General features: G+C 39.1%; 2 protein-coding genes across 5 annotated transcripts in view; both read left to right on the top strand.

Annotated features, from left to right (window-relative positions):
* g6fl (g6f-like) overlaps nt 1–9595 on the top strand; it is a 35804-nt gene extending 26209 nt beyond the window's left edge. For all 4 annotated transcript variants that reach the window (XM_047360628.1, XM_047360629.1, XM_047360630.1 and 1 more), the window contains 5 exons: nt 4559–4675; nt 4849–4922; nt 5172–5198; nt 8107–8153; nt 8444–9595. In XM_047360628.1, the coding sequence (XP_047216584.1) occupies nt 4559–4675; nt 4849–4922; nt 5172–5198; nt 8107–8153; nt 8444–8465 (287 nt within the window). In that variant the 3' untranslated portion in view covers nt 8466–9595. The remainder of the gene's footprint in view (nt 1–4558; nt 4676–4848; nt 4923–5171; nt 5199–8106; nt 8154–8443) is intronic.
* A 1974-nt stretch (nt 9596–11569) lies between these two features.
* On the top strand, nt 11570–21955 carry abhd16a (abhydrolase domain containing 16A, phospholipase). The gene is made up of 20 exons (XM_047360623.1): nt 11570–11724; nt 12226–12282; nt 12355–12421; nt 14674–14760; nt 14998–15083; nt 15229–15302; nt 15932–16039; nt 16150–16264; nt 16363–16464; nt 16563–16626; nt 17033–17082; nt 17383–17506; nt 17592–17696; nt 17788–17851; nt 17985–18041; nt 18538–18600; nt 18689–18765; nt 20532–20630; nt 20728–20774; nt 21383–21955. The coding sequence occupies exons 1-20, from the start codon at nt 11623–11625 to the stop codon at nt 21464–21466; spliced, it is 1632 nt and encodes a 543-aa protein (XP_047216579.1). The 5' UTR covers nt 11570–11622; the 3' UTR covers nt 21467–21955.
* Nucleotides 21956–22309: the final 354 nt, after the last annotated feature.

Below are 22309 nucleotides of genomic sequence, written 5' to 3'. Positions count from 1 at the left end.
ATAATCAGCAACATTTAGACAACCATTCACAATGCAAGATCAGATAAAACATTATTTTAATAAAATAATGTTTTAAATAATGATCTGCAGAATAAAACTAACCTCCTGGATGACTAATTCTCAATGGTGTCCCATTAGCTGCCTTTATTTATTAAAATAATATTTGAAGAAATATTATTGAGTATTTTGTAAAAGAGCCAAATCTTTCTGGAGAAATGGGGCTTAATGGTGTTTACTTAGTTATCAACTCTAGTAAATGATGTTCAGGGACTATTATTCACTAGCTTGAAAACCAACAACCTTTCTGTTGACTAGCCTTAATGCTAGCACACACGTGTTCTTACCGTTAGCAGTTAAGCTAGCAAGAAGCGGATAGCTCAGCACCAGAATCAACACATACCTTTAAAATACCAGGGTTTATAAAAGGGTTAAAATGCATAAGCGCGGAAGGCGCGTTATGAGCGATCTTCTGTTTAAAATCACCCTTCAAGTAAAGTTTATCTTAACTTTAAAACATACAAAGAACACGGAACCGGCGCGTGCCGTAGCTAGCCTACTAGCTCTAAAGATCGCCAGGTTCCACAAAACAAAACTTCATAACATGAAAACATTTAGATCATTTCATCCTAAACCTATCTGTTAATCTGCCCAAACCTCACCTCTGACCATGGTGAGTAAACGTTGTCCAAGGGCGATGAAGTTCGAATAAATGTCCACAGTCAACAAGCGGTTGGTTTTCAGCTAACCTCTGCATTCGCTCTGTGAACAATAGCGTTAGCTCCGGAGAGCTGGGCGGCTGTTCGGTACCGTAACACGGTGGTGCAAGCCGTAGTCCGTCCTTCAGACTCGGCTTGTAGAAACAGCTTCTCTGCCGGGGATCTCTTTGACACAGTTTTGCTTCTGCGGAGCTTCGGAGAGAAAATGTAAGCAACTCTTACACCTTAATTTCCCCGCTCATTAATGAAAATACCGGATACACAGACAGTATTTCCTTCTACTTAACTTTGCATATGATCGATGATCGTATGGCTTTGAATCCAGTTGAATTCATGTCTTTTTGCCAGCAAAAGACATCAGCGCGCTTTCCTCTCCTATCCGGTCCCTCTGCAAGGCCGCGTGGAAGAGAGCGATATGTGGGAAGGGTGGGGGTCTTATACGGGCAGTGGCATCACTGGGATGTCCTCTGCTACCCCCCTTCCCCCTTCGGAGTTGTGCTTTATTTCGGGTAATGGCGCCACAGGAAGTCCGCAGTTACCCCCTTTCCTGGCTGTGTTGGAAGAAGGTTAATGCACTTTATTTTGAAAAGTTCCAGAAAAGTCTGTACTGGAGTTTTAATGTGGAAATCCATGGCTGTAGGTCCCAACATGAGGTTTTTTTTTTACTATTTATGTGGGTTTTGAAGGCAACGGCTAGCCCTGGATTTTTTTAGGGGTATCACAACAAAGGCAACACATTATAAACTTTTAAACATCCGAAACATCCTTCATAACATCCGAATAAAATACACTGACTAAACAATGTGGCTCAAAGTGGTATGAATAATCTAGCAGGGCACCATATTTATTTGTTTGGGGATATCTAATGCACAGTAGGCCAAAACCTAAAACAAAGTGTGAATTCAAAATGTTACAAAACAACACAGGATAACAGAGAGTTTCTTTTACTGATGGCAAAGTACAGAAAAAAAATTAAATTGAAGCAATCGTTGTGCTCAGCAACAAACCAAATAGTTCAAATATGAGGGATTTTCTTCCATATCCTCAATATACTCATCTTTTGCGAAGCATTCGAGCAGTTCTTCGGTCTGCATCCTCTGCGCCACTCCACTCTACAATTACAGTGATATAAATCACCCCCCACCTCATTTGAGATGAAACAGGCGAGAAGAGGAGACAAGTGCCAATTGCGAAGACAGAAGGATAGAAAGAGGAGCCATGGAGGAGACTTGGGAAATTTACAGATATAGGCCTCACTTCACTGCACTCCATTAACATAATACATGCATTAGGGCTGGCCTGGGGAGCTGTGCAGGGCAGTCCTGGGGTCAGCTATTACTACCGCATTCCATTAGCATCCACTGCACATACTATCTAATCAATTACACCTCATGCAGCACATAATTGATGGATCATTCTGAAACCATTTAAAAGCTGTGACACAGAAGTTAAGGTGAGACTCAAGGGTCACTTATTTTTGTAAATATAAATAATGAAAAGTTGATGCAGGACTGGACTTTACTTTAAGTGCTTTAAAACGTTTTCATACCCCTGAAACATTTTCTCATTTGGGGATTTTGTCCAAAACAATGTCACCACCTAGATTTCACACAGCTAATGTCCCATTGGATAATTGCTTCGTTATTTAATCCTAGCTGATGCATCAAAGAGCAGCTTCTCATTTCCTCAACAACCGTGTTTGAAGAAACATCCTGAGGTAAAAAGATGTTAATCTGTTACAGAAGGGTCAAATTATTGGCATGCATCAAAGCAAAACTTTCCAAAATTGAGTTAAACAAGGTCAAACACATAATTAAAATCTGGAAGGATAATGGGGAACCATCATCCAGATGAAATGTATACAAAAAACCCTGAATTATCACATTCAGCAACCAAAAAATTTTTACTGAAATCAAATCATAATAAAACAACAGCAGAACTAAGGACTATGTTCAATAGAAGAAGTAAAGGCGTTTCCACACATATAATGCAAAGGAACTCAGTGGATAGGGACTAAGCAGCTTTGTGGCCTTAAGAAAACCCCTGATCAGTGAGGCTTATCAGACAAAAGGCTTCAGTTTGCCAGAAAGCATAAAGATTGGACTCTGGGGCAATGGAAGAAGGTCATGTGGTCCACAATTATCTTGTTACAGAGTGATGGGTAGATCAGGGAAGGATGACGAGTCCATGCTCCCTACCATACAGGCCTGTGGGGGCAGTGCTATGATCTGGGGTTCCTGCCATTGGTCAGGTCCAGGTTCATCAAGGTTATGTGCCCAAAGAATGAGGTCGGCTGAAGGAACAGGTTATTGCAAAGGTAAATTTCTTGTATGTTCCAAGATAGCAGTGCCAGGATTCATCAGGCTTAAGTTGTGCAAGGGTGGTTCAAGGAACATGATACGTCATTTTCACACTTGGATTGGCCCCCACAGAGCCCCAGACTTTAACCCCATTGGGAATCTTTGGGATGTGCTGGAGAACAATGTGCATAGGGTTCCAACAATTAATGCAATTCTGGATGGAAATAAATATTTTGACATTGCAGATGCTTGTCGAAATAATGCCATAGAGAATGAGTGCCATAATCAAAGCTAAAGGGGGTCCAACAAAATCTGAGAGCATGACTTCTACTTTTTTTGTTAGAGACAAAAATGATACATAGTTTTCCATTTTTTTACAAGTAAGAATGTGTAAGAATGGCCCAGTCAAAGTCCAGATCTAAATCCAATGGGAAATTTGTGACTTCTTGCAAAACAACAATTTTAGTTTTCAGGGGTACAAAGCTGGTACAACCCTCAGCTGTTACTGAAAAATAAATGCTTTTTCTTCCATTTCACAACTATGGTCTACTTTATGTTGTTCTTTCACACAAAATCCCCAAAAAACACATTAAAGTTACTGGTTGCAATGTGAAAAAACAGTTCATACTTTTTTAAGCCACTGTGAACAGCGCAGTGAGAAAACAACTTGCTCAAAAGCAATTTAACATTTATTATAAGTCTTTTCAGAACGCCTGGCAGATATCTAATTGGTTTGTACTCCATGAACACTGAGCAGACAGCTGCAGAACAATCCAGCTTCCCTGTGGCTCTGTTTTGCAACACTGATGTCATCCTCAATATGCAAACAAGTTTCCTCATAAACCTGCGCTCTTCCCATGAAATTTGAATTGTACAACATTAAGATAATAGTGTGCTTATGTAATGTGTGTGGTGATCCCTTTCTAGCTCACCTGTTTTTTCAAAGCTGCATTGATGGGGCTGGCTGTTTGTTTTGTTTGTATGTTTGCCTGAAGGCAGCAGCTCGACGCAGAAATCAGGTGGGAGGAAATGAGAAAAGGAGGAAATATTTGGATTTAATCATGCATATTTTGGAAATAGGATATGGAATAATTAGCAGTTGTAAACTACACTCTATGTGGAAGAGGTGTAAGCATCTGTTGACACCTGGTCTCCAAGACACCTCTGCAGTCCTTCCTTTCATGTGAATTTTGAATTGTCGGGCTTTGCAGTCCAGACTGGAGGTATGTCAGATTGAGGTCTCCAAAGGATTTCCACAGGCTACTCTCTTTGTCTAAGAGCGCCTCAGATTTCCTCATCATCTTCCACAGCAATCATTATCTGTGACTGACAGCAGCATGATGCAAATGCATGAAACATGTTCATGCAAAAGTGTTCACATCACAAAAGAAAAAGAAGGTTGCCCCCTCTTGACCCGTATAGCAGAGTGGATGGCAAACACAGACAAGTTCTAGGGCATCCACTCACCCTTCTGTGAGTTTTACATTAGCATCACTCTGAGACATTCTTCTTCTTTTCTACTCCCCCCTCTTTCTGTTGCAGAGAGTACCACCACCTCCTCCCTGCACCCATCCTTCTCTGCTTTATTACTCCTGGTGCCCGTGGTTGCAGCAGCTGTCGGCGTGTTGCTATGGAGACAGAAACACATTTCTGATCGCGGTGAGTCTTCCGGCGATTTATTTCTTGACAGCCTCTCCGTTGTTTCGTCCATCTCTGAGGCCCCTGTCGGCCCTGCATCTGAGTGATGTGGGGCGTGACATCCTCTGGGCTTGTTGTAATGAATGTGCCCCCACTTCATGAGAGTGTGTTCTGTCGCTTCTCTTTGCACTTAGGTATTGAGCAGTCACTGTCTGTCCAGTCTGGTGAAGTGGAAAACATCTATGAGAATCCAGAGGATATAAGACAGGTGATGAATTCAGACATTTTCAAGAACTAAACACCCTCTGATGAATTTCACTCCTCTCTTCTATTCTTTCCCCGCTGGTGTTTAATTATCCAGTCCCTCCCTTTTGTCTCTCACTCTCTCCTTTTCACCGTCTTCTCTCTGAAGTGCACTTTTTATGCTTTGCTTTGCTCTTGTTTTTCTGTTTTTCTTCTTTTCTCGTCACTTGCTGTTCATTAAACCTGTTTTCTGCTATCTCCTCCTTCCCAACAGGCTCCTCCCCAGGGTTCAGTCTACATGGTGAGTTATTTAGTTGTCCCCAACACACACAAGCATTGTGCATAAATGTTCACTACAGGTCAAAAACTTTAGATACACTTTCTCACCTAATGGGTCCCTTTCTTTTCATGACTATTTACATTGTAGATTCTCACCAAAGGCATCAAAGCTATGAATGAACACACGTGGAATTATGTAGTAAACAAAAAGTGGGAAATAACTCTAAACATTTTCATATTTTAGATTTTTCAAAATAACCCTCCTTTGCTTTGATTACTGTTTTACTCTCTTGGCATTCTCTCCATGAGCTTCACGATGTAGTCTGGAAAGAACGTCCCAGAGGTTCACTGAGAGATGGCCAAAGGTTAATATTTCAGTCATCACCCATTGGTAAGGAATCTCAAATATAAAACATATTTCATGTTCTTTTTAAATTTTTTTGTTTGCTACAAAAAATCCATATGTGTTCATTCACTGTTTTGATGCCTTCAGTGACAATCTACGTACAATGTAAATAGTCATAAACATAAAGAAAACCATTAAATGAGAAAATGTTTAAAACGTTTGATGGTAGTGTACATCTTAATTAATGAAAGTATAGTTTAGTGTTTTATCCAAGTGTTGTATCCAAGCATATTTTTGGAATGTTAAGTGGAAGGAAAAACTGTAGTCAGAAAAATGGTGTACAAATAACAGGGGTGACCGCAACCTGTAGATGATTGTGAAACAAAGACCTTTGATGTCGCGTGAGGATCTTGGGTCGGACCAAAGTGCAGACTAGTAAGCGCATCTTAGTAACTTCCTTGTTTATTCACCAAGTCCAAAACGTAACAAAAACACTGCAGGGATGAAACAAAGACAAGATCAAAAACATGCGCAAACCTCCAGGTACTCATGGCAAGGCAAAGCATAGACAAAACGTAGCATAGTCGAAGCATAGTAATACAAAGCGTAGACGTGGTAGGGAACGGGGTAGTAACAGAAGGAACCAGCGAGGAACTAAGCACACAGAACAACTAATATACACAGAGCACAGAGAGGGAAACAAAAGGCAGGTAATCAAAGAAACAGGGAACAGGTGGGACAAGGAACAGGTGAAACAAATACAAAGGCTGAAGAAGAGTGAAAGGACTAATCAAACAACAGAAAACACAAACTAAGCAAGAGAATAAATCAGAGGAGGAAATAAAGAACTAGAATAACTATGAACTAAAGTAAACAAAGAAACTAGAGGAGAACATAGAAACAACAACCTAAGAAATAAACAAAGAACCATAAGGAGAATCTAAATTACAAAATAAACCATCACAAGAACCCACAAAGTCCAAAATGTCACTCCATGACATTTGAAGAGTTTAGGGGAAATTCAAAAGGTGTGAACTTCTTACAGGGCTTCAATAGCCACCACTCAGACGTACCTATGGGCTACACTATTTGCTCCACTCTTTGTGTCAAGCCACTCCTGAACCAGAAACAATGTCAAATGTGTTTTACCTGAGCTAACTGCTGGCCAGTAGTCCAAAGACCTTTTTTTCAGATTTAAGTAAGTTTTACATTTCATTTGAAACTCAAAGTCTGTGGGGGAAGAGGGGAGAGACACAGAAATAAAGTAGCTTGAGGTCCAGTTTGAAGCTTCCACAGTCGGTTATAATTTAAGGAGTCATGTCTTCTGCTGATGTTGGTCGACTGTCAGTGCAGTCTTCTACCAGCTTACAAGCATTATAAAGATGCTGATTTACTTTGCCAACAGAACCCACACTGCCAAAAGCAGCAATACCTGGTTTATTGACTATGATGTTACTGTGCTTGATTGCCTGACATAAACCCTATAGATTCTCTATCAGGTATCATCAAGAGGAAGATGAGAGACACCAAATAAAACAATGCAGACAGTCTAAAGGCTGCTATTAAAGCAACCTGGGCTTCCTGCACACTTCAGCAGAACCACAGGATGATCACCCCCATGCCCTGCTGCATTGGTGCTTTACAATATATCCTTTAAAGGCTATGGTTATCCCACATGACGTTTGCAGTGTTTTCTTTCACAGTTCAACTTTCCATTAACATACCTGCATATGATGTGACCTTTTGTGGCTTACCATTAGAAATAAATATTAGAAATAAAGGCTGGAAATATATTGCTCTGTCTGTAATGGAACTATATAATATATGAATGCTACTATTTGAATTGAAATACTGAAATCCATTAAATTTGAACCACTGAGCACCAGTCACTAGAAATACAGACGTTGTACCCCATGTATTGAATACGTCTATATGCGGTTTCTTCCACTAAGTCTTTCCAATAATATGTGTGGATGCAGCACTCTGTATACTGCAGGCTTCTTAAGCAATGAACTTTTGTTGCGTGACTTCTTTGTGATGAGTGTCAATGACTGGAGATGATTGTGTAGGCAATAACATAACATTTTTGTATTAAAATTCTTTTTTTAATTAGCTTTATGCAATATTCTAATTTCTTTAGAAATATAATGTTTGGTTTTAATTACATACAAACAATATGCATCAAAATATACAGAAATGAATGCTTGAAATACGTCTCTTTATGATATTTCTTTATGGAGTTTCTCTCACTACGGAAATTACTGAAATAAGTTGACCTTTTGATGACATTTTTATTTACTAAGATGCACCTGGATGTGTGATCAGCAGTATTACATGCATACAGAAGTCCCAGACTCTTTTTGTATCACACTCCCTAAGCTGTTGGCAGATATGTCTTCCTTCACACTTGGAGTCCTCCAATTTGTCAGGGCTCTTTCATATAAACCCATCACCTTTCAACGTCACCCCTGACATTAGTTGCTTTAAGAAATCAATCTCATTACACACTGGAGGGACATGAATTTGGCCTCAGAATGGGTCTTTGTCCTTATCTCACTCTCTTCTCTTTCCTTCTTTGTGCCAGGATTTGAAGCCAAGAGGAGACAATGATGTCTATAAGGAATTGGAGCGGTAAGCGAAAAATGCTTGCATCACCTGTGTGTGGAGCTGTTTGTGTTTGTGGGCTGCTCGTCACACTCCTCTCACACTCACCAATCACACTGGCCTGAACATCACTCTGACACTGTGGCATGATATCACGCCATGCGCTGACAGGCAGCGCTCCTTCGCCTGTGTGTTGTTGTTGCGTGGGCTGCTTGTGTTTGTGCTTAAAGAGAGGGGGAATGAAAGAGATTGGAGGACTGGAGGTTTTTTTCTATTTTCTTTTTTTGAGCGAGTTTGTCTTTGTTCTCTGTTTTCAGATACGAGCAGTGTCAGGGCTGATCACCAACCCGCATCTCATCCCCATCCAGCTGTCACATCCTCTCTCTTCACAGCTGCAGCAAAAGGACTTTTATAAACAGGAGTAACTACTCAATGTCAGAGTTGGGGACTTAAAGAAAACTTTTGAGCTTTACAGAAAAGCTATTTAGGTTTTTCTTTACAAGCTATTGCCCATTAGAAGTTATAGAAGCTCACAAACCTCTCCAGAATAGCTGGCTATTAATATTACACTGTAAAATATAAGATATTGTTTCAATTTTAAAAAAAGATCTAGTCAAAAGGCAACCAAAAAGAGGAGTTTTATTGGTTATACTTACTATACTTTATGTTATGTTTATTATAAAGACAATGGAGCGTGCAATGTGCATCCGTGTGTTGGTTTGATTTGAATGAAGGTAGAATGAATCTGGATGATTGTCTTACTGACTGAAATGAAACAAATTTGAAATGCTATTCCATCAGTGTTTCATAAGACAGCTGCCATAACTTAATTAGAACATATTCGGATGTTTGTGCTTGAACATTTAATGACTTTGATGTTCGTTTTAATTTTTTTGTGGTGTAAACATTTAATTTTTCCATTGCCAATTATTGTTGTTTTAAGATGCTGCCTGTTTTGCCAAGGGCACTCTCTTTTGAAAACATTTTTAAATTCAAACCATTTTTTATGTTGATTAACACGAAACTGTTAAAATGTATTTATATACAAAATAAATTGGCTGTATCTTCCTGCCAAACAAGTAGAGATTGTTAATTTTAATGAGGCACATAGAGCAGATATTTATTTTGATATTTAGTATGCAAATTAATCAAGAGACAACTCTGACCACTAGATGGAAGTGATTCCAAACTGATCTTTGGTATGTGTTGAAAATGCTTTGCCAGGCATTAGTTGTATACACATGCCACCTTGGCTAAATTAATATACTGCCCAAATGTAGCTAATTTAAATTTATATGCTGCATTTTTTTTACTTAATACATTTTGAATACTCTGCAGATTAAACTGCTCGACGTAGCTGCTAATCTGTAAAAGAGTTTGAGTCTAATTTAAAGTGTGAGCTCATTTTTGTTCATCTAAATGGAATGGCCCCTGTAATCCTTAGCAAATAAAAATATACCACAAACTCACAGTGTGGAGGCTGTTACTAAGCGGAGAAGGCTCAGAGATATTGTCAGCTATCAGTCACATCGAAAACATTAGTACATGTTTTCCATTTCTATGGGTTTGGATATAGAAAACTATTTTAAAAGGCATCATAAGCGTCCCTCAGATAGGATCATGCACATATTCTTGTACGGTATGGAAAGTGATCTCCGGGACCCATTAAGTAAGACTGCAAGATTGTTTACTAGTTAAGTGCTGAGACTTTTCTAATTTCATGGTGAGGTTCTACCAAGAAAGACTTGAACCATTGTTTCATATCCTGCACTGAAATTTTTTCGATCTGCACAGCTAGGGCATGCAGCCGGATTAAACAGACTGAAAGGTTGTTACAGAAGCAATTGAAAACAAAAGCACACTCTTGTTTTACCTGCAAGCCTTGTTATTCAGCATATGAATACAAAGAGGAAAAAGGCAGCAGTGGTATGTTTTTTATGTCTTAAACTAGATTTGATTTGTGGTTCTGTCACCCAGCCCTTTGTCCCTAAGCACATTGACAATTTATGATTGTGTCCATTAAAAGAAAGAAAATAACAATAGAGATATTTTCAAGTGCAAAAGTGGACGCAGCATAGTTGCAAACTTCCCTAGCAGTATTTAAATATATTTTAATAAGAAATTGAGCACCTTTACAAAAAGCTTCAACTGTTCTTTTGTATCTTACACATGCAGGATGTTCATTTGTGATTCCAAAGTGAAGCCTTTGATGATCTCTCAAATGTTTAACAAAATCTTTCATGATATAAAGCCCCCACATAACATACATTTCAAAGCAATCTTTTTTCATCTGCATAGTGATGGTATCTGGGCTTTAACTTATTCAACTTACAAATACTTCAAGTTTAAATGTTCATTTTAACATTATTTATATGTTATACATGATGTTTACATCATAAAAAAGTGGTAATAACACAACACAAACGTTTTCCTGTATCTTCAAGTTAACTCTACAGATGCTTTTAGGTCTAAAAAGATAATTTAGTCTCCATTAACAGCCATAAAATTCAGAAATAAAATGTTTTGAAGATCAGCCCTAAATTGAAGGGATGGCACAAATGAAAACAATTTTTTATGCACGTGGCTGACCGCCAAAATCTTTTTATTAATAATAAATACACAGAGCACCTTTCAGGAAATCGAGGAGGATGCTTCTTATCGAGGATGAAAAAGAGTCAGATTAGAGATTACCATGTTGGTGAATAAATAGTGCCTTTTTTAAATCCAGGGATAAAACATCACAAATGTCAGCAGAGAGAGTAGTCCAGAAAAATTACGAGCATTAAAGGTTTCATCAGCAAAAGGTGGTATGGAGAGCAGGCCGAGGCCCCAAAATGGGATTGAAAGGGAAGGGAAGTCAAAGAGGTACTGAGAAGCACATCCATGGAGTGATACACAGGTAAAAGGCTAACTTTGTGATGATACAGAAACCTAATCAGTAGATAGTGAGGCTGAACGTGAAAGTAATTTGTTGAACATATTTTTAAAATTTTAGGTCTGGAACAAGTTAAGTAGCTTAAAAAAAAGCTGAGCATTGAAAACTATCACCATACTTGGGTAGTGACGTCACAGGGTGAAGGTAACACTTTGCTAGTGGAAAATGATGTGTTGAGGGTATTAAAGTATAAAAAAGGCCATTTTTTTTTGTTTCACTTTACTGAGTTTTTGTGTTTTAAACATTTTAAATATTAGTGGATTTATGTTAGAAGTGAATGTTTGGACTGGTAGGTTGCACATGAATTTCCCATTAGGATTCATAAAGTTGTCTGAATCTGAAAACAAAATTTAAAAAAATGCTAATTCAAAATTTTGTATTTTAAAAAGGAAGTCATCTTCCTTTTTAAAATACTGGTTTCTGATTAGAAAATCTAATAACCAAAACTTTCCTACCAATATCTCGTTGAGACTAGATTTAAAAAAAATCTCTTAAAGTGACCTTTTGTCGCGTTTGAGGTTTCTGGTCAGTGCAGGCTGCCGTAGCCACAGCGGCGGAAGAATGGCTTCTTGGATGTTGTACCGCTGTGTTTTTGGGCCTCATCTGCAACGAATTCACCGATCACCCGACCAGTCTCGACCTGAGGGAAGGTTGACCAGGAGGGTAAGAGTCGATGTGTTCAGAGCCGTTTTAGAGCAGCTGAATGCGGACACCGACTTCTACATTGACTTTAATCGCTTCGGTGGGCGGATGTTATTGCTGTCATTGCCCTGCGTAGCTCAGAATGACAGCCTGTAATGAATGAATGAATGAAGGGGAAGATGCTCTTTTTTTCGTCTTTTTTACTGATTTTTTGTTTCAACGTCATTGTAACATCCGGTCTAGCTCTAATTTGTGACTGTCATCTTGTTGTTTCTTTGATTTCATGAAGCTGGGTCCGCGTAATGTAGCTAGCTAACAAGGTAACCGTTGAAACTTTGGAGATAAACAAACGACGTGAACTTCGAGTGAAAAAGGCAGTGAAAAGAAACGTTATCAGTTAAATGTGATTCACTGTAAAACCCACGTCTAGGGTTAAAAAATAAAGTATTTAAACAGATCCTTTAGGTAAAAACGCTAAGCTAAGCTAACGTTAGCTTAACAAGCTACTTGTACTTCTCGTAGGGATGGAACTACCAACCCAGGAGTCTGGAAAAACACACGGACAGCATTCTTGGCTGGGTCAGTATTTGCGCAATCTTCTTGATGAAAATATACGATTATTCAATTAAAGTGTAAATGTTTTTCTTCCAGGCTTCAGCAATATGGTCCCTATCCTATTATGGCTCCCCTCTTCTTCTCTGCTATCTGTACAGAAAAGGTAGGATTGATGAGTTACAGCTGACTGGAAGTACTGGGGGGGCTTTTGTTAGAACATAATTTCAATATGATGATTTATGAAGTGAGAATTAGCCATTTATGCAGAAGCATAAACATTTTGTTCTTTGCTTTTACTGTGTTTTTCTGATTTTGCCTGTGTTGCATTTACATAGCAAATTTCCCTTTGGGATTAATAAAGTATTTTTGAATTGAATTGAATAAATTTAACATTTGTTTGATTTAACATACATTGTGCTGTATGTTAATAGTAGGTGACAAAAATATGCATTAGGACTTATTTAGACTTGCACCAATATATCAGCTGGCAAATTGTTTGAAATGTTAGCCACTGGCAACACCTAAACTCGCTTAGCCAGAAACCAAAGAGTTGCGTCTAAGAGAAGCACAGTGTTTTTGTATAGAAAATGGCAATATAAATGCCTGTGAAACTATAACCTTCTGTTTGTCAAATAATTACTAGAGGAATGTTCAGCAGTCAGTCATTATTTCTATATCGCTTTCAATGTAAAGAAAGATTTAGCACAAAGGCATTGCAGGAATAGGAACAAACGGCCCCTCTTTACCACCCGATCAACCACTTTCATCAAAAACATGCAAAACACATGCAACTCAAGAAACCGGAGCTTAACTGTACCTATTTGTAATGATGGGGAAAATAAAAGTAAAAAAAACATTAATACAGTGTTTAAATAATAAAGCATTTAGCTGTTCAAAAAACACCTTTATAGTAGTTATTGGAAATATCTTAACAGAAAATTCATTAATGTAGTAACTAAGGTCTCAAAGAAAAGGTTTATACAATGTGGGGACTATTATAGCAATGATTTCCAACTACTTACAGAGGTTGCAAGAACCTTGGAAGTTATAACCGGTGCAGAAAAGTCTTTCACATTTGGAAAATGGCTGGAAGTGCAAATCTGTGAACCTGATGTATGTTAGTCACCTCAAATGTCTCAATGAACGGATTGCTAGTTACATTAAAGTAAACGAAGCTACTGTTCCATCTTGCTAATTAATGACAAACACAGTACGTTAAACTGATCCCAGATCAAGGAAATGAAAGATTGGGGGGGGGGGGGGGGGGGGGGCGGTGAAGATATTCAGCATAGATTTGTAATTGGCCGTGTCTGTATCAACCAAGGAAAAACTGACACAGGTCAACTTCTAGTTCTCCTTTTTTTTCACCAAGCTTTACAGTATTTACCTCCAGAATGAGGTAAAGTGAAAGCAGGGCAAGTTTATTTGTATTGTACATAACAGAAACAAGACGATTCAAAGTGCTTTACATGATGAAAACATAATAAAATGGGGAAAAAACAGAACTGGCAGAGTAAATAGCAGAGGCATAGTAAGGAGAAATTGGACTACAGGCTGAAAATGATTGGTGTTTCAGGTAATAGTTTAAATAGAGCTATCAAAAGAAACTCTAAACAAATGGGTTATTAAACTTGATTTAAATTAACTCAGGGATTCAGCAGTGAAGTGATATTTGAACCATTGTTGGTTTAAATATTTTGTTTTTTATTTCATTAAAAGTTGGTTTTCATCCAGCGAATATAACAAAAATAAACACAAGTTTCATAAATGACACGAGTGGGATTTAATGGACAGTTCTTCAGGCACTGCATTCAGAAAGTCCACCCATTACTTTTTGCTTGTAGATGAGTAAAAACAAAAATCATAAAATGATTTGTATTTACCAAATGTTGATTTTTGGATCATCTGTGTGCCTGTTTTATGAGCTGTAAAATAACCAAATGATATCAGGGTCATTACTGTGTTCTTCCCTCTTGGTAACGGTGTCTCCTTTTTGCTGGAGGCGAGAGGTTATTTTTCTCCCCTTTAGGTAATTGCCTGGTTGCTCCTAAATAAAAAAATAAAAAAACCTGAGATGTATTGTAAATATTTTCCTCTCAGGCCATTCAGATAGCTGTCTGACCATCTTTTCTTTCTGAATACAAATTCTCCCCTAAGGACTAAAACTATTAATTGATGTGTCCTTGTAAATGGCTGATGTCCTACAAGTGGAATTAATACAAATGTAATCAACTGACTCATCCAGCAAGGCTGAGAAATTAATTGCTCAAGGTTGTGTGTCACTCCTTAATGTACTATTGGTCTTCTAAAATTGATTTATGCACATGGCTAAAGGCTCGTTGTTAAATTGTTCATCTTTTTATTGGCGCCTGATATTTAGCCTCTTGTTGAGCGTGTTTTGTTGCTCGTTCTCAGGCTACATCTGCAGCAGTAAGTTGGTTCCAGTGAGTCAGTACGTGGGAACCGTGCTCGTGTGTCTTCTAGGAGTTGCATGTCTTAGAGGTGAGACTACTGAGTTTTCTTTTAACCTCCTGCAAGGCAATAACTAATTCAGTCCATTCATCTTTAGACATAGATTGTGGTTCTGCCCGCCATTAAGATTTCATTACTATTGAGAGTGTTGAGCAAGGCTTTTGCCCACGAAGCATACTAAACACACCCTTGAGGTTTTGCAACAAAATGTTTGTTTGTTTTGCACGGAGACTTATCCGTCTTTGTTCCCCCCTGCTTTTCCCTAAGGATGGGGGAGATGGAAAAACTCGGACTATGTTCAGTTTATCTCAGTTCTGGAGGAAACCAAGAAGAATCACACACCAGCAAACAAGGTAAGATTATACAGACTTGAAGAAAGGGCTCAGTGTAAACGTTTGAAATGACAGAAATAAATTATGCCCTCGTTTTATGATTCTCAATTACTCCATTACAAGGACGTAATAATAAAATTGAATGTATTTTGTGTTGATCTTCTAGAAAAAGCTGAGGTGTTATGACTTTGACTTCTCACACTGGCCGTCAGATTTCAGCTGGACAGAAGTCAGCAGTCCGTAAGTTATTATTCGATGCATTTCCACCAGGATCAGTTTGTAATATTTACATGCTTCCAACTGAGGTAGAGTAACACTGGTTTAATATATCGTATAAATAAGACCCTGCAAATATATTCATTGTCCTTTTTACGCATTTTGTCACAAAAACTACTTAGGACTTCAATCTAGTTTTTTTAATATTAAACAAGGAGTGTGTAATACATAATGGTAAATATATACATATATATATTTTTTGAAATATTCTCAAATAAAATTGCGGTGGGCAAGAATACAACACAACTACAATCCTAATGAGACATGGCCAGTCAGCTAAACTGACAGACCACGCTGGGAGAACATAAATCAGAGAAGCATCCGGAAGGCTCATAACTCTGGAGGAGCTGATGAAATCTACAGCTCAGGTGGGACGATATGCTGACAGGACTATTGGCGCGAGTGCTTAAATTGCAAGAAAACCTTCATTGTTGAAAGAAAGCTTAAGAAGTCGCATTCTTCCAATAAAATTCTGGTGTGTAAAGTCACAAAATGCGGAAATGTTTAAAGGGTATGAATAGTTTTGCAAACCACTATATTTATGTGTATTGTTATTGTTATTAATCTATACTTGGTGAATTTTCCTGTGAAAGGAAACAATCCAAAGGTGGTGTTTCTCTGCTGAAGCCAGAGCCCCGACTGAGAGGGACAGCAGACAGTTTCCTCAACTCTGTACGCACGTTACCATGCCACGTCATCGGGTATGTATGAGTGCAGGATGATATTTTAACATTTAGAGTAGTAGGAGACAAAACTTCCTATTACCTACCAGTAGTTTTACCACAGTGATTGCTGTTTTCTTGTCTTCCAGTTTTCTCATTGCTCACACGTTTGGGAGGCGGATGTTGTACCCTGGCTCTGTGGGTTTACTGCAGAAAGCAATGAGACTGATGTTGCAGCAAGGCCAGGCTAAATTAATAGAAGAGGTAAAGGAAGAAAGATCCTAGCTCACATTGACAGTAAATGTATCAAACAAGTACCACAGCCTGCCTTTTTTGTTTTTCCTTCTCCCACTTGGTCACAGCATGATGGTCAAAGAAACAAGCTGGTGGCCTGCGACGGAAACGAGATTGACACCATGTTTGTGGATCGAAGGAAAGATGGTGGGCCGAAGGGCCAGACTCTGGTAAATATCGAAAATGATTTGTTCTTGTTCCCTAGGCTTGGTCCTGGGTCCAACAAAGCTCCTGTCATATAACTGATGGCTGTTGATATGTGCCACAGGTCATCTGCTGTGAGGGGAATGCAGGCTTTTATGAGGTTGGCTGCATGAACACACCACTGGAGGGTGAGAAATGTTCTACTTAATAGTGGTTCCGGTGTTTTATAGTACAGTGCCTTGAAAAATATAAAAAGCCCATTGAACATTTTTCACGTTTTGTCACCTTACACCCACAAACTTTAATGTACATCACTAAGTAGTGGATAATAAGGAAGTGGAAGGACAAAATACACAATTTTTAGCTTTCTTTTAAAATAAAAACCAGAGAAGCCGCCCATTTATTTTGATACTCTGTAATGCCATGTACTAGGACCTAAATCACTTCATTTTCCTTCCACTTTACAGTTATGCACCAGTCTTTGTCACAAAAATGCTAATAATATCCATTGCAGTTTGTAGTGAGAGTGTGTAACAGTTCGACGTGCACGGATACTTCTGGAAGGCATTCTGATTCACATGTTGATCCCAACAGGCGGTTACTCTGTTCTGGGCTGGAACCACCCTGGGTTTGGAGGCAGCACGGTAAGCAGGGTCGCCCTGTTCTCAGCTATTAAAGATAAATCAGCTGGTGTTGTATGTTCGCAGTGCGTCATCTAATCCAAACAGGTCGAGCAGAGGAACAAAACAGCATGTGGAGATAGATTCTGGTTTCAGTTTGCCAGCATTGCACAAGAGGCACAAACTGTCCCACGATAGATTAAAATCAGACGGGAGGTTATGAATGTTTTAACAGCTTTAATGTTGAAGGGATTGAAAGTTTGCATGATTAGTATTGTTTTATTCATGCATAGAAATGTCCTTGTGGTATTTTCGTTCTGCCAGGGAGTCCCTTTTCCCCAGAATGAGGCCAACGCCATGGACGTGGTTATACAGTTCGCAGTGCATAAGCTTGGTTTTCAACTGAGCGATATTGTGATTTATGCCTGGTCCATAGGAGGATTCACAGGTACATAAAGATGCAAGCAATTTACGATTGTCTTTAATTTCAGCGGGAATGTTAAGCATTTTCTTTCTTTTTTCTGATTTCTTAGCCAGTTGGGCGGTAATGTCATACCCGGAGGTCCAGTCAGTTGTGCTGGACGCCTCCTTTGATGACCTTCTGCCCCTAGCCCTTAAAGTGATGCCTGAAAGCTGGAGTGAGTGCAACCTGTAGAATACTCACTCATTTAACAAATATCTTCTTTTCATTAAAACATTAACATTGTTCTGTTTTTTTTTTTTTTCTAGGGCCTTTGGTGCAACACACAGTGAGACAATACATGAACCTCAACAATGCAGAGCAGCTTCTCAAGTGAGTCGAACAGTCTGATAATGGTGAAAATAATCATGAAAGGTTAAAGTATGAGTCATTGGACATCACAAGGCACTGCTGATCAGGAAACATGTCGATCGTGCAGCTGATGATTAACACAATTCCTTTGCAGATATCAGGGACCGGTCCTGCTGGTCAGGAGGACTAGAGATGAAATCATCACTACAACGTAAGTTCCTGACTGTCCAAATATGAAATGTTTGCTTTTTCATCCATAAACCATGAAGATATGTTTTAAGAAATTTAGAATGAAACATTTCAGCCACAATCCTCCCGTGAGTCTGAAAGACAAAATATAAGCGTTGCAGAAACAGCCAGTCATAAAATCTTTCCTAAATGTCATAATAAAGTTGGGCGAAGTGCGGAAAAATGTCTATTTCAGATTTTTATTTGAAGAAAATTATTAAAGAAATCAAACAATTTTGCTTTTCCCACTCATTTTCAGACTGGACCTGACCATTATCAGACAGTTTAACCTGTTATAAATTGGGATCTTTAGGAGCTGTTTTACCAGCTGCCTGTCTTAAAGACACACATTCCCGGTTCTTTAGCCGAATCTACGAAAAATACCATATAAAAAACAGTTTAGCAGACTTAAAGTTGTATTTTAGCACTCAAAGAGAATTAGTGGAAGCGGCCCTACATTAACTGTAGATATGTTACAGGGGTCCAGAGGACATCATGTCCAACAGAGGAAACGACCTATTGCTCAGACTGCTTCAGTTCAGGTCAGCTCTCTCTCACACATCCAGCTTCCGTTGGAGATACCTGGTGTTTTCAGACCCGTTAACTGACTCGTCAAATTCTTCTTGTCAGGTACCCCAAAATAATGACAGATGACGGGATCAGGGTTGTCAGACAGTGGCTTGGAGCGTCGAGTCCATTAGAAGAAGGTAAGGGGATGAATTTGTTACGTTGAATTGTTTATATTGCTTTTGTTGTTAGGGAATTAGCTTAATAACAACACATGGGTTCCCGAGTGGTCTGGAAAAGTATGGAATTTGATTTGATCATTTTCCAAATCTGGATAAGCTGAGGACATGGAGATGAGGAAGTGTCCAGACATTATCTCTTAAGATCCACTTCACATCTTTTTTTTTTTTGTCCTCTAATATCAAGGTTTCTGTCTGCTTTAAATGCCCAACAAACAGGAAAATTCCTTTTAAAAAACCAGTAACGTGTCACTTAAGACAAACTGATTTAAAGAATCTGTATTTAGTATAGGGAAATCTGATCCAGATGACATATTTCAATAACTAAAGTAAAAAAGTGAAACTCACAGATTAATTACAAAAAGGGTGTTATTTTTCAAGCATTTATTTCTGTTTGATTATGAACAATAACATTATTGTTTATACAGAAATGTTATTTCATGGGCACCAGATTTATGTGGAAGACTGTTGACTTGACAGATGTCCAGCTGACAGTCAGTGGAGGGTGAGCCCCAGAAGGTCATTGCTAAAGGAGCTGGCATTTCAGAGGGCTGTATCCAAGCATATTTATGGAAGGTTGAGTGGAAGGAAAAAAGCATTAACTGCTGCTTGAGAGGATTGTTAAAGCCCATTCTAGAGTTTGGGGGAGAGTGCAGATGGAGTCAGAGCTTCAAGAGCCACCATGTGTGGCAGGATGTTTTAGACCCCTTCATGAACCCTTCTGCAGACGAGCTTTATTGTGAAGCCTGTCAGCAGAGGGGATCATGTTCTGATTTCACCTACGTTCGCTGTTTAACGTACCGATACCTGCTTTGGTGACCACGGTATCACTGTGCCTGACTGGCTGGCAGTAGATCTATACAATGAGTTTCACGTTTTAGGTTGAATTACTAAAATAAACGGTTCCATTCTGAAGCTGTACCACTACACATTAAAATGTACCTGATCTAAGTTGGCCTGGAAACCTAAAAAAGCAATGAAATAGCCAGCTTCATGTATGGAAAAACATGCGTGGAAAACTATTTTCAGATTTTATCCCATTGCCTACATGTTGTCCTTTCTTCCTCGTATACATCCTCACATCCCTCCTTTCTTTCTCTGTTCTTCATGTTTGTCTTTTATTTCTTCGTGTCCTTCGCTGTTTATTTTTTCATTCCTCCCTCCTTCCGTTTCTTCTTTCCTTTCTTCCTTATTTCCCACCCTGCTTTTCCTTCATTGTCGTACGTCCCTTTTTTCTTTCTGTGTCCCCTTACTACTGTCTCACCTCATCATTCCTCCTTTTTTCCCTCCATCTCTTGTGCTTTGACTTCTATCCCACCTTTTTTCCTTCATGTCCCACCTTCCCTCCTTCTGTGTCCTTCCATTCTTCCTTCATTGTATACTTGGTCTTTTGTTCCATCCTTCCCTTGTCTCTGATGTTCTTTACTACTTTTCTTCCTTTCCTGTGCCCTGTGACCTTTCCTTCATTGTAATGCGTCTTTCTTTCCAGGTTCAATATTTAAAGCCTGCCCACTGTACAACTATTTGTCAAACACCCAGAGTGAACTTTATTATGTCATTAAATGAACATATCAGATTGAGTGCTCTGGAAAGGAAGGCCGAGTCTGGGAAAGTATGGAAAAAATATGCCAAAACCCTAATTTTAAGACAGAAAAGAAGTAAATTTGACCTGGAAAACGTGCAGGAAGCCTTCAGCTACATCACCCTATCTTTTGGTGTCTCTGCAGCATCTGTGTACAGTGGCTACGAAGTGGACGACGACTGGTGTGTGTCTGTGCTGCAGTCCTATCAGACGGACAGAGATGTCTCGTTTCCATGGAGCGTTGGTAAGCTTCCACATTCACTAGAGGCGATTAGCTCCATGCAGAATTAAAAACAAACGAATGTTGTCTCACAGTGTGTTCAAACCTTCAATGTTAACAGGTGAAGACATGACCCTAGAGGGAAGGCGTCAGCTTGCTCTTTTCCTGGTGAGGAATCTGTTAATCTACCCTCTGAATGTCGGTTCTACTTCCTCCTTGCGAACGGGGCGACCACTTGTTGCCTTTATTGCGTCTCTCCAGGAAGGATTTTTTACAATCCAATTTATTTTCTTTACCTCAAATAAGCCCCCTCACCTCCCTACCTTTATATATATATTTTTTGGTGTGCTTACCTTCCTCCTTACAAATCAAACACACTCGGCTCCTCAGACATCATTACCGCTAAGGAACACTGTTCCGGTCGCCATGGCAACCGGCTCACCTGTGCTCTCAGGTTGACTGGTGTAATATATTTCAGCACGCTGCAGCTTATTGAAGTCATTTAACATCAAACAAGAGGAGTGCCATCCATTACAGCTAATGCTATGCTTTTTCTCCCCTGGTGATGCCTTCTAAATTAGGCTCCATTCACCTCCTGCGTAAAGCCCTTAAGAGATGGGAAAGATCTGTAAGGCACTGAGCCAGATAGAATGAACCTAATATAATCAAGCCTCTGCACTTTTATTTTTTTGTTCGTCGCCCACCCACACATCTAATTCTCCATTCCTCCTCCATCCCCGCTGTCGTCTCCCTCTCTCTCTCTCTCTCTCTCTAAGGCTCGGAAGTACATGCGAAACTTTGAATCGACACATTGCACCCCTCTTCCTGCCACCGACTTCCACTCACCCTGGACACTTTAAGAAAAAGCAAAAAAATAAGGATGGATGATGGGAAGAAGAAAAACAAGAGGTTGATCGCCTGTGGTGAACTGTGTTCCTACTGTTTGGGTTTTTTCTTTTTTTGGTTCCAGCTCCCCTCCACACTCAAACATGGAAAATATGGCACATATTTCTTTTATGGTGTTTAGTCATTCTGTTTTGTTCTTTTTTTTTTTTTTTTAAAGAAAGGATGCATTTTAAATAAATGCACAAGCAGTTACTTCTTTCATTGTTCCCTCTGGCTGGGTTTGTAAAGCAAATGTAAATGGGACATGTATTGCTCCGATTTATTGAATAAAAACTAATCTTAATGTCGTTTTAGAGGATTTCCACCTGTGGAAATGCAGCCAAAGTGTTTAGGGCTTTTCAGGTTTTTTTCTTTCGTGGGAACTGTCTGTATGAATTAAGCTGAAGCATAAAATGATGCTCTTAAGTGTTCCATTAAATATGCTGAATAAAATTTTGAGATGATGGATTTAATTTTTCTGTGCCACATCACAGGCGTCCGTACCTACAGGATTCCTAGTAAATCTGGAAAATACTAGACTTTTCAGTGTTTTCTGGGTTTGTGAGCATAATGGGAAAATATTTCCAGACTTTTTTCCCTAGTCTATTATCCACGTTATGTTTTTAAGTCATTTTTCTTTCTTCCCCCTTAATGTCCTTTTCTCCCTTCTTTAAATCAGCCCTCCCACCTTTGTGACCTCTTTCCTTCCTTCCAGCCTCGTAGCCTTTCTTTCTCGTGCTTCTTACCTTATTTTCTCTTTACCTGCTTTGTCCTCCCTTCATGTTTTCCCTACATCACTTCCTTTCCATTCTTCCTCA

The sequence above is a fragment of the Girardinichthys multiradiatus genome, chromosome 3 (genome assembly GCF_021462225.1).
Source record: "Girardinichthys multiradiatus isolate DD_20200921_A chromosome 3, DD_fGirMul_XY1, whole genome shotgun sequence".
In the NCBI taxonomy this organism is placed as follows: domain Eukaryota; kingdom Metazoa; phylum Chordata; class Actinopteri; order Cyprinodontiformes; family Goodeidae; genus Girardinichthys; species Girardinichthys multiradiatus.
The sequence above is the reverse complement of the archived record's forward strand: the minus strand, read 5'-3'. Positions and strand labels throughout refer to the sequence as shown.